Source organism: Lolium rigidum, unplaced genomic scaffold, assembly GCF_022539505.1.
Source record: "Lolium rigidum isolate FL_2022 unplaced genomic scaffold, APGP_CSIRO_Lrig_0.1 contig_15802_1, whole genome shotgun sequence".
Taxonomy (NCBI): Eukaryota; Viridiplantae; Streptophyta; class Magnoliopsida; order Poales; family Poaceae; genus Lolium; species Lolium rigidum.
In genome coordinates this window covers 171,292-182,742 of record NW_025899878.1, presented here as the reverse complement: position 1 = coordinate 182,742, position 11,451 = coordinate 171,292, and the positions used below count along the sequence as shown (strand labels likewise).

The following is an 11,451-nucleotide window of genomic DNA, read 5'->3' as shown; positions in this document are numbered from 1 at the left end:
TCGTGTTGGTTTTTAGGCCCTGTCTAGGATCGGCTTACGGTCACCGTACGCGAGCGCGAGGCCCAATCGTGAGTAGGATGATCCGATTATGCGGTGAAAACCCTAAATCGTCGTAGATCGCTTTAGCTTTATCTTGATCAAGCAGGACCACCATATATTCGTACACCTCGTACAAATCATGGGTGGATCGGCTCTTTGAGCCGATTCACGAGATAACTCCGAGAGCCGATCGAGGCTCGTATTTAACGTTTACGTGTATGCCATGCAGGAAACTAAGCGAGGCATCATCCAACACCTTCCCGACCAGGTATAGGTCAGGTGGCACGCCCTTGCGACAGCATCGGACGTGTGACCGGAAGGCTTTGCGGGCCGTCGCTCGGAGGGACCAGGGCCAGCCGCGAGTCCCGGGAGATTCCCGGCTCTACGGTGTTGCCGGTCGCTGCCCGCCGGTGGGTTTCCGACCGCAACACATTCCGGCACGCCCGGTGGGACAATCTTCGACATCCACCGCATCGCCATCTACATCCGAGATGGTGGAAGGCACTCCGGTCAAGTACGAGGATCCGACCGACGAGCTCAAGAAGAAGCACGACGAGATCAAGGCGGTCCTCGAAGCCGACCTCATCGGCTCTTTCCACGTAACCCGCTCCCATGGCATCAGGTGGAAGGGGTTCTCACCGAAGGCGCGCTCGATGGAGTGGACCTGTCCGCCCCGTCGAAGAACGCACCAGGTCGCCGCGTCAGGAGATCAACTTCATGGTGGCTCATTCGCTGCACCGCCACTCTGAGAGCCTGGTGAACACTTTGGAGCGTGTCGCTCTGCGCGTGATCCAGGAAATCATGAGCCACCAGTATTCTCCGTCGGGACCAGCTCTGGGGACTTACAAAGGAGAGATGCCACTCCAGTCCCGTCCACCGCTGCCGTTCGCGTTGGCAGCACCAGAAGTGCCGAACTCATCGGCATACGTCGTCTACAACATTGGTGGTGATCCTAGTGACTACCAATTCCTACATGAGGCGCCCAAGGAGATCCCACACGGATACACGTGCGCATACGTGCCGACCGCGATGAATCGGGCACTCTCTAACCAGGCCGCAACAGCGAGGGACCTCGCGGAACAGCAGGAGGAACGTCGGGAGCGGATCTTGAGAAGCGGACGTGGCTAGCCAAGTACGCCACTCCGACAAACCTCCGCGAGCTCAGCTCCCGCACTTGGCTCAGAACTGGAAAAGCAAGCATGGCTGGCTAAGTATGCCACCCCGGCGAATCTTCAGGGTTCGACACCTTCAGCCATCACCGCGGATCAGATTTGTACAATTCTGAAAGATCAGTTCGGCATGATGCCGAAAAGGGAGACATTCGGCTATACCAAGCCGTACCCCAACGAGTACGAATTGATCCCGCTACCACCCAAATATCGGCTCCCTGACTTCACAAAGTTTAGTGGATCAGATGGTTCCAGCTCCATCGAGCATGTGAGCTGATATTTGGCACAGCTGGGCACGATCTCAGCATCAGACGAGCTGCGTGTGAGGTTCTTCGCACAGTCCCTCACAGGATCGGCTTTCGGATGGTACACATCGCTGCCACCGAACTCAGTCCGGACTTGGAAGCAGCTTGGAAGAGCAGTTCCACATACGGTATCACTCGGAGGCTTCCGAGGCTGGTATTGCCGATCTAGCACAAGTACGACGAAGCGCGGGGAAACGAGTGTCGGAATACATCCAGCGCTTCAGGACCATTAGGAACCGATGCTATTCGGTTCACGTAAGTGAAAAAGAAGGCTGTCGAGTTGGCGGTGGTGGGTCTCTCATCATCGATCAAGGACGTGGCCTCCCAAGCGGACTACCCTTCATTGGCGCACATGGTGCGAAGGCTGTCAGCATATGAACAGCGCCACCCATATGTTTATCGGGACAAATTCAAGCGTGCGGTGGTCCTGGTTGAGGCGAACGAGGATGAAGGTGCTGCGGGAGATCGAGAGGTAGCGAGTGGCTGAATGGACTCGGGCGGCGGGCCCCGTGTCCTGCAAGTGGGTTAAGCCACAAGGCCCTCCAAAAGGGTTCGACTTCGACGTGACCAAAGCTGAGCAGATTTTCGACCTCTTACTCACGGAGAAGCAGCTAAAGGTACCCGAAGGCCACAAGATCCCCACGGTGCAGGAGCTGAACGTAAAGCCATACTGCAAATGGCATAACACGTTCACCCACACCACTAACGACTGCAGGGTGTGGTGTCAGCAGATCCAAATGGCGATGGAAAAAGGACGGCTAATTTTCAACCAGTACGCCATGAAGGTCGACACACACCCCTTCCCCGCCGTTAACATGGTGGAGTATACTTACCATGGAGGGTGCCAGCCAGATTTCTCGTGCAATATCAACATGGTGGGACCTGGGCACCACTCTGGTAAGGAAGGAGATGAGGGCAACTGCTCTCATAGCAAAGACACGGAGGAAGCCGCTCCACGCGATCGGCTCCGCCACGACGGCAAGCGCTACATCACAGAGGGAGAAGTGAGGAACGTAAGATATCAGCGACCTCTCTCTGATCACCTCCTCAACAAGTATGTGGGTCAATACGACCAACGCCGGCGATACAACGACGATGATGAAAAAGATCGTCTGGCTAGGGACGACAGGAGACGTCGTCGGCATGATCACGACGAGGAGCGATATGAGCGCCACGCCAAGGAAAAGTCGAGGGAGCAAGACGACGTGGATAGGCACTGGGACTGCCCCTTCTTCAGACACTGCTGGGATTCAGGAATGAGCCGATTGCCTACAATCGGCAATTGCCCAGAATGTAAACAAAGGAAGAAGGATGCAGCCAACGTGTCCGTGTTCAAACGTCTAGGGCCCCTCCCGCCTCAGGACAAGCATGCTGAGTCCGCTCGGGTGGAAGATCTCGAGGAACTAGAGGACGATGATGAAGAAGACAAGTATCATCGGCCAAGGTGGTGCCCTGATGGGCTCAGCCGTTCCCATAAGCGAAGGTTTCAGCGTCTGCGTGGGTTGGAGGAAGCTGAAAGGTTATACCTGCACACGTTGAGGAAGGCACGGCCTGATCTGGCCGCCAAAATTCAGCGAACCCTGGACGAAGAAGGTCGGCCACAAAGGAAAGAGTGGCGCCCCAGACAAAAGAAAGCCGATGATGAGGCATCGGCTGGCACAAACATGGTCTCCATCCTTCCAACGGAGTTTAGTGCTCCAGGATTGGACGACTGCGAGCACATCGACGTGACAAAGGACGGGGTTAGGTTGGTTTCATCCACCGGCCTGACCATGTAACAAAAACAACGTCTATGGACAAACATGGCGATGCCGATCCAGGAGATCGGCCCCAAGGATTTATGGAGGAACATTATAAAACCTTCATTGAGCAATTCAACGTGGAGGCCGATTCCAGCAATCGGCCAAAATTATCCTCACTGTACATTCTACCTGGGTTCAACATTCGATCCAACAGGGAATACCTGAAGAGCCGATACCATCAAGTCCCTTGAAAGAATCGGCTCGGGGGGCACCCAGGTGGATAAAACACAAGGATATGCAGTAGAAGCGTCTTTCAAATGCCCAGCAGCCCAAGATATCCTTTGATGACGGGTATTGAAGTACGGGGGCCGATACATAAATCGGCCGTAAAAAATTCAAAAAAAAATTTAAGCACAGCCGATGCATGGCCATCGACTCAAGGGATACTCAATGGAGCAGGAAGTGGGTCACGAAGAGAGACTCTACTGGAAGAACTCCTCAATGGAATGCCTTCTTGCAAGTACTCGAGTCCGCAATATCAGCTGGGGCGGTTTGAGGGATCATGACCCTGACCAATGCCAAGAGCAGCCTCGACGTGCAGATCAGGTTGAGGATGGGTTGCATCAGATCCGCCAAAGGAAAGGAGCCGATCTGACCTGCAAGGCGCGAGAAGTGGACTGAAGAAGCTCGGGGGGCAGCTCACCCTGAAGGTTCTCTGCTCTGGGGAGCCGATTTTGTTGAAATCGGCTGGCTCTGCGTTATGACTTAAGGCCAATGGCGGCACATTTGGCTGACTCACTACCTTTCTCGCCTTGACTGAGGCTCGGGGGGCAGCTTGTCCTGAAGGACCCTTTGCTATAGGGAGCCGATTTTGTTGAAATCGGCTGGCTCTACATCTCAGCTTTTGAGGAATAGTTGCTGCGGGAAAAACGGAGCAGGAGCCTGTCCTGCAGAAGTATCATCTCCAGCCTCTGGGTTGAGTTAGCAATGGTCTCAGAGAGCCCCTGAAAGCAAAGGGGATTTGGAAGAGAAGGGTCTGGCAGGAAAATGTCTGAAAACCTGAGGTTAATGATGAGGCCAGGCATTATTTCAGGGGTTTTTGCCGTTGAATCCAACACTACGCTCAGTGACTGCGGATTGGACCTGTTCGGTTGGAAGTTTGGGGATCTGATTTTGAGCAAGGTTCGCAGGTTACCGATGCGTTGCCATCGGCTTATTGAGCGGTGATCAAATTAACAATCGGCCAAATCAGTACGGAAAGAAATCGGCAGAATCAAGTTAAGGGAAATTCTTCACTAATATTGGGATTTCTTACAATGAAGAGCCGACTGCTCAAAGAAGAAAGGAAGAACAAAAGGAGAGCCGATTGCTCAGGGATTGCTAATCCTACATTGCTAATCCTCGCTAGCATCATCGTCGGCATCGGAGTTGCCACCGACGCTACCTCCGGAGGCTTCCTCGTCGCTGCTGCCCCAGCCCTCGGCCGGAGCTTCTTCTTCTTCCTCGTCATCATCATCATCCTCGCTGTGCGCCCAAGCGCGGAAGCGCTTCGTCGGCGGGTACCCAGCGGAAGAGGAGGAATCATCTTCCTCCTCCTCCTCTTCTCCTTCCTCGTCATCATCCTCGTCTTCGCTGTCCGCCCACATGCGGGAGCGCTTCTGCGGCGGGAGCCTGGCGGAGGGGGAGGCCTTGGTCTTCTCTACTTCTCCTTCTTTCTTCTCCTTGTCGGAGGAGATGGGGTTCGCCCCAGAGTGGAGGTCGTCCTCATTCTTGTTCTTCGGCGAAGATTGGAGGGGGAGGCCTGAGGGGGAAGAGGAAGAGGAAGACATTGCTACGGGGAAGAGGGTTTTTGGGCACCGATGGATAGAACAGAGCAAAGGGATGAAGTGGCGAACCGTTCGGCACGGATAAATAAAGGGGGTGTAGTGGAGATTTAATGCCATGACGGTTCTCGAGGACGTGATGCCGAAATTATCAATTCGTGCAGAGAAGCCAAGGAGGCGAGGTGAAATGATGGAAGATTCTGCGGCAGTGCTGTTCTGCCGCGACATGACCCGACGAAGGAAAGGCGTAATGATTTTGGAAATGTCATTTCCAAAACCAGGGGGGCATGTGTTATCACCAGAATTCGACCGAGTCAGAGGTGGGCCGCGATCAAGATGGGCTTGAAGATTACATACAGAAGAAATACGTGAATCGGCCTTATATGCAAAGTTTGGGCTAGTTTTCCCTTGTATCTGTAATATAGTAGGTTACGTGTCGGTTAGTTAGAGTTTTACCCGTGCACGGTTAGGTGCACGCCTGAATTAGAAAGTCCCCTGGACTATAAATATGTATCTAGGGTTTATGAAATAAACAACAACCAACGTTCAACACAAATCAATCTCGGCGCATCGCCAACTCCTTCGTCTCGAGGGTTTCTTCCGGTAAGCACCATGCTGCCTAGATCGCATCTTGCGATCTAGGCAGCACAAGCTTATTACGTTGTTCATGCGTTGCTCGTGCTCGAAGCCTTTTTGATGGCGAGCAACGTAGTTATCTTAGATGTGTTAGGGTTAGCATTGTTCTTCGTATCATATGCTATCGTAGTGCAACCCTTATACATCTAGCCGCCCTTACACCTATCTTAGGTGTAGGGCGGCACCCCGCTTGATCATTGTTTAGTAGATCCGATCCGTTACGGTTGCTCCTTGTTCTTCAAGGATTAGTTTAATATCCGCAATAGTTAGGCCTTACAAAGGGTTGGAGGATCCAGCGGCGTGTAGGGTGGAGTTTGCTAGCCCTAGACAGGATGTTCCGGGGATCAACCTCGTGTTGGTTTTTAGGCCCTGTCTAGGATCGGCTTACGGTCACCGTACGCGAGCGCGAGGCCCAATCGTGAGTAGGATGATCCGATTATGCGGTGAAAACCCTAAATCGTCGTAGATCGCTTTAGCTTTATCTTGATCAAGCAGGACCACCATATATTCGTACACCTCGTACGAATCATGGGTGGATCGGCTCTTTGAGCCGATTCACAGGATAACCTGAGAGCCAATCGAGGCTCGTATTTAACGTTTACATGTATGCCATGCAGGAAACTAAGCGAGGCATCATCCAACACCTTCCTGACCAGGTATAGGTCAGGTGGCACGCCCTTGCGACAGCATCGGACGTGTGACCAGAAGACTTTGCGGGCCGTCGCTCGGAGGGACCAGGGCCAGCCGCAGTCCTGGGAGATTCCCGGCTCTACGGTGTTGCCAGTCGCTGCCCGCCGGTGGGTTTCTGACCGCAACAGTAGCTTATTTATATTCCAACCTAGCATCATTTAGGTACCCTCACCATTTCCTGGGGCAGGTCGTGCGGTTTCCCGAGATGCTCCGCCACCTACCACTTCTCCTCGAAGCCCCCTCTCCACCATTGGAGGAGGCCTCTGGGCGAAGCCTGCCATACAGATGGCGGCGAGCGGAGAGGGGGTGGTGACGTGATGTGGTTGCTCCAGGAACTCCCCATGGAGGCTGGCGGCATCCTTGTCGGTGTTCTAAGGCCCTAGCCTACGGCAGTGCGGGTTTGAGCCTTGACGACGGAACTCCTCCTGCCAGTTGGGGATGCGGTGGTGAAACCCCTGCCATGCGGCTTAGCTGCGACGAGATGGGGCGGCGTAGCGCCTCCTCCACTCCAAGCTCACGTAACGGCGACTGCTCCTGGGCATGCTCTGCAGCATGTGATGCAGCAGGTTGTGCTCGCCAAATCTGGCATGATCTGGCCCATCGTCTTCGTCGGCGGCGAGGTTTGTGGTGGCCCTGCTCTGTGATAGCGTGTGGTCATGGCAACAGGTGTGTGTAGGCTAGTGGAGATGCAGACTGGCTTTGGTTGATTGCGCATGGATGGTGTCCTCGAAGCTCTGGGCGGAAGTTCGGCGGTGATGTCGCCCATGGGGGTCGTTCTTCTCGTTGGAGGCACCACACCATGGATTATTGGTGCTATCTGATCTTCAGGCATGTCGACGCTTACAAAATCGGTGAGTGCTGGGCAAGCTTTAATGTGTCCATCAATATTCCAGCGGCTGTGATGCCATTATATATATGATCCTTCACGAAAGTTGTTCCATTTGATATGTGGAAGGGAGTGACACATGGTACGGATGCGCGCCGTACGGACGGGCTGTGGCTGTACCAGTGCTCGCCAAACCCTCTGATGATTCTATTCGTGGCCTCTTCGACTTGAAAGTTTTGGCAATTTAGAAATTTTAATTAATTGTCCTTGATTTTGTCTATAAAATGTGCATATCTGCATACGGAGAAAGAAAATAAGAGATTTACATATCTTTGCTTTGCAATAATTAGTGATTAGTAGCAAGTCGAGAGAGATAAATCCTACGTTGATTAGTACTCCAAGAAAAGAAGAGGTTCTGTTTCTGACTGCCTACGTTGAGCGGGGAATAGGTCCTCTACTCCATGCCTTTCACCCGCGCTGGAACATGAAAACGAGACGGTGTCAACCGTCGGCAGCGGCCGGCAGCCGGCCGATCGCGGATACGACGAGAGCGCGCGGACGGGTGGAAATGCCGAAACAACGAGCCCTTATCAGTTCCTCTGTTTCTCACTTCTTAGCCGACCGCGCAACTCCAGCTAGTTTCGTATATCCATATGCCGGCAGCCCCTTCGATCGGCATGGCCACTACGAAGCCTCAAGTGATGGTGCTGCCATTTCCGGCGCAAGGCCACGTCACTCCGTTCATGGAGCTGTCGCACCGCCTCGTCGACCATGGCTTCGAGGTCACCTTCGTCTGCACCGGGCTCATACACGCGCTCCTCCTCGACGCCATGCCGTGCAACACCGACGGCAACAAGACGCCGTTGGAGGGGATCCGTCTGGTGTCAATACCGGATGGCATGGCTGAAAGCGACGACCGCAGGGATCTCTGCAAGTTCGTGGAAGCGGTCTCGCAGTACGTGCCCGGCTACGTGGAGGAGCTCATCAGGGAGACGGAGGCGTCCGGGGAGAAGAAGGTGAAGTGGCTCCTCGCCGATGTCAACATGGGGTTCTGCTTCCGGGTTGCCAAGAACCTCGGCGTTCGGGTGGCTGCCGTCTGGCCGGCGGCAGCTGCGAGTCTCGGGATGTGGTTCAGGATTCCCCACATGATAGAAGATGGCCTCATTGACGACAAGGGTACGAAAGATACAACTGCCTAACTTCGATTATATTATATATACTGATAGCACTATGCTACTCCATTATACATGTAGATTACCAAGTCTTTTACAAAGATGCCAAACTTAGCAAATTAAAAAATGGTACCGTCTCCGTTCTAAATTAATTGACGCGTCTTTGTTCAGATTTGGTTTAGGCATGTACTAGTATGTGTCTAGACGAGTTGTAGAGCGTATTCCTTTGAAAAAGAGCTGCGTCGGCTAATTTGGAATGAAGAGAGTATCTAAAGTTTTAGCAAATTCCGAAAAAAAATCAACATCATGTACATACAGATGATTCTACAAGTGTGTACAATTTCAGTATGAAACATGTTATACTCTAGGCTAAACAAAAATCTGAAAACAATATACTACTCTCCGTTTAATTTTTAGATCCGTATTTTATTTGACACAATAATTTTTCCATTGTGGATCTAAGAGTTGCCATGAAATTTGACGCTTGAACCAGGCATTAACTGAGCCTAGCTTGCAAACTTGCCATGAAAATTCGAAATCTTGAGATATTTGTATTGAATCAATACTATATTAATTGTTTTAATTATAAACTGAGTTTTTTCGAACATTCCATCCATTGATTAACTCTATAGTTATGCTAGATCAATAATCTAGTAAATTGACAATGAAGTACCACTACAAGAAAAACCTTCCATACAGATATTTTACTAGAGACAGTTCCTACTTTGCCTCATTAAAAATCACATTAAGACACTTTGCATACTGTAGTGGCACTTTTTGAGACACTTCAGAAATAGTCTCAAATGTAGGGACATTAGTTGAGACATTTCTGTAAGGTATTGCAATTTTTATTATATAGACAACTTATTCACACTCCAAAAATGTCACGGATAAGTTATCAAGAGGCAATCCATGAGACACTTGATTGTATGTCTTCACTTTTCCTCTAGAGGCAATGTTTGAGGCATTATGCTTGTTCTCTAGAGACATTTGTTCTATGTTTGGGCCATGGTGGGCAACACTAATTATAAATTTGTTCCAACTATCAACATATACTTGTGAAAGGGTGAGATGGTTAATGGATTAAGTCTTAATCATTAAGGTCATGAGTTTGAGTATTGCTTTTCACATGGTTTCTTCACATTTATTTACACTAGAGACACAATATAATGCCTATTTTATATCTTCTAAAATGTAAAGACATTATTACTATTTTCCTTAGCACGTAGAGACACCGCCCGTAGTGACAGTTTCATTAGACATGAGAAGTCTAACTATTTGGGTGAGAAAGACCGGGTCTTATAGAAAAGTTGCATGTCTTGTTGGGAACGGCTCATGCACGGCGACAAATATAAACTCCTATTTCCAGGTAAAATTTAATCTAATTAAATAGAAATTTGAATGTAGGTCATTTCTCATACTCTTGACACATCTTAAAAGAAGACTCTTCTTGATAGATTAACATTCTAGCTAGAATCTTGCCGATTTAAAAGACTCTGGAGAGAGAAGTTATATGTGCACTTTATCTCCTGATTGCATATCTTTTGTTTTTGTTTTGAAACGCATTCCTGATTGCATATCAATCAGCTTGAGGAAACTTGTCTGTGTAGAGGGTTTGCGACTTCTTCCTTGATGCGCGCGCGGATGATAACACCTAACTGAATGAACGAATTATGCAGGCGTGGCAAAGCGAGAGGGAACGTACGAGTTCGGGCCCAAGATGCCGCCGATCTGCACGGCGCGCATGCCGTGGGTTATCGACGGCCCACCCGAGGGGCAGCAGGCAATGTTCCAAGTGGTGGTCTCCGACAACGCCCAGGCCACCAGCCATGCCGAGATCATCGTGTGCAACTCGTTCCTGGACGCCGAGACCACGGCGTTCGAGCTGTTCCCCGAGATAGTGCCTATCGGCCCGCTGTTCGCCGATCAGGAGTTCCGGAAGCCGGTGGGGCAGTTCTGGCCGGAAGACGCGAGCTGCTTGGAATGGCTGGACGCGCAGTCCGACAGCTCCGTCGTGTACGTGGCGTTCGGCAGCTTCACCATCTTCGGCTCGCGGCAGTTCCAGGAGCTGGCCGAGGGGCTGGAGCGCACCGGCCGGCCGTTCTTGTGGGTGGTGCGCCCGGACTTCACCTCCGGCGGTCTGAGCAAGGCGTGGTTCGACGAGTTTTCGAGCCGCATGGCCGGCAAGGGCATGATCGTCAGCTGGTGCCCCCAGCAGCAGGTGCTCATCTGCAACCGTAGCATCGCCCTCCGCTATGGTGTTTCTGAAATTCTGATCCATTTCATTCTCGAAAAAAAAACTGATCCATTTCGATAAATGCAGGTTCTGGCGCATCCCGCGGTGGCCTGCTTCATGTCGCACTGCGGGTGGAACTCGACGACGGAAGGGGTCAGGAACGGCGTGCCGATCTTGTGCTGGCCCTACTTCGCCGATCAATTCACGAACCGGAGCTACATTTGCGACATCTGGATGACTGGCTTGGCCGTGACGGCCGGTGAAGATGGCGTCGTGACTAAAGAAGAGGTGCAGAGCAAACTGGAGCAGCTCATCGGCGACAAGGAGATTGCAGAGAGGGTACGGATGCTCAGGGACGCAGCTCGCACAAGCCTCAACGAGGGCGGCTCCTCGTACGAGAACTTCAAGAGATTTGTTAATCTCTTGGCGGAGTGAGCCGCGCCGTTTCACTTATTTAGGATGCTCTTTATGATTTTCTTCTTTATTTATCGTGGCAGTACGTCTGACTGTCCGAGCTTGTGAGATTGGCTGTGGCCTTTGACAACTCCTTCTCAAACTCAAAACACAATAAAGGTTAAGATCACTTCTGGTACCACTTTGTAATTAAGCTTACGAAGAGACACGGAACGATCTCAGCCTTTGATAAGTTTGAGTTTAGGAGGAGGGGGTTATACTGGAGCAAGCCTTGACACTATATACATGAATCACCGTATAGCAACACATACCTTCCAACGGTTTGGCCATGCGTCAACTCCCCACTTCCCGTGCAAGCGAGAGATAAGCCGTGGTCTATAACTTCCCTGAATCACCTTC

General features: G+C 51.4%; 1 protein-coding gene across 1 annotated transcript; it reads left to right on the top strand.

The window, feature by feature from the left end:
* Positions 1 to 7,907: 7,907 nt before the first annotated feature.
* LOC124680411 (UDP-glycosyltransferase 83A1-like) lies at positions 7,908 to 11,073 on the top strand. The gene is made up of 3 exons (XM_047215477.1): positions 7,908 to 8,406; positions 10,082 to 10,623; positions 10,726 to 11,073. The coding sequence occupies exons 1-3, from the start codon at positions 7,908 to 7,910 to the stop codon at positions 11,071 to 11,073; spliced, it is 1,389 nt and encodes a 462-aa protein (XP_047071433.1).
* The last annotated feature ends 378 nt before the right edge of the window (positions 11,074 to 11,451 follow it).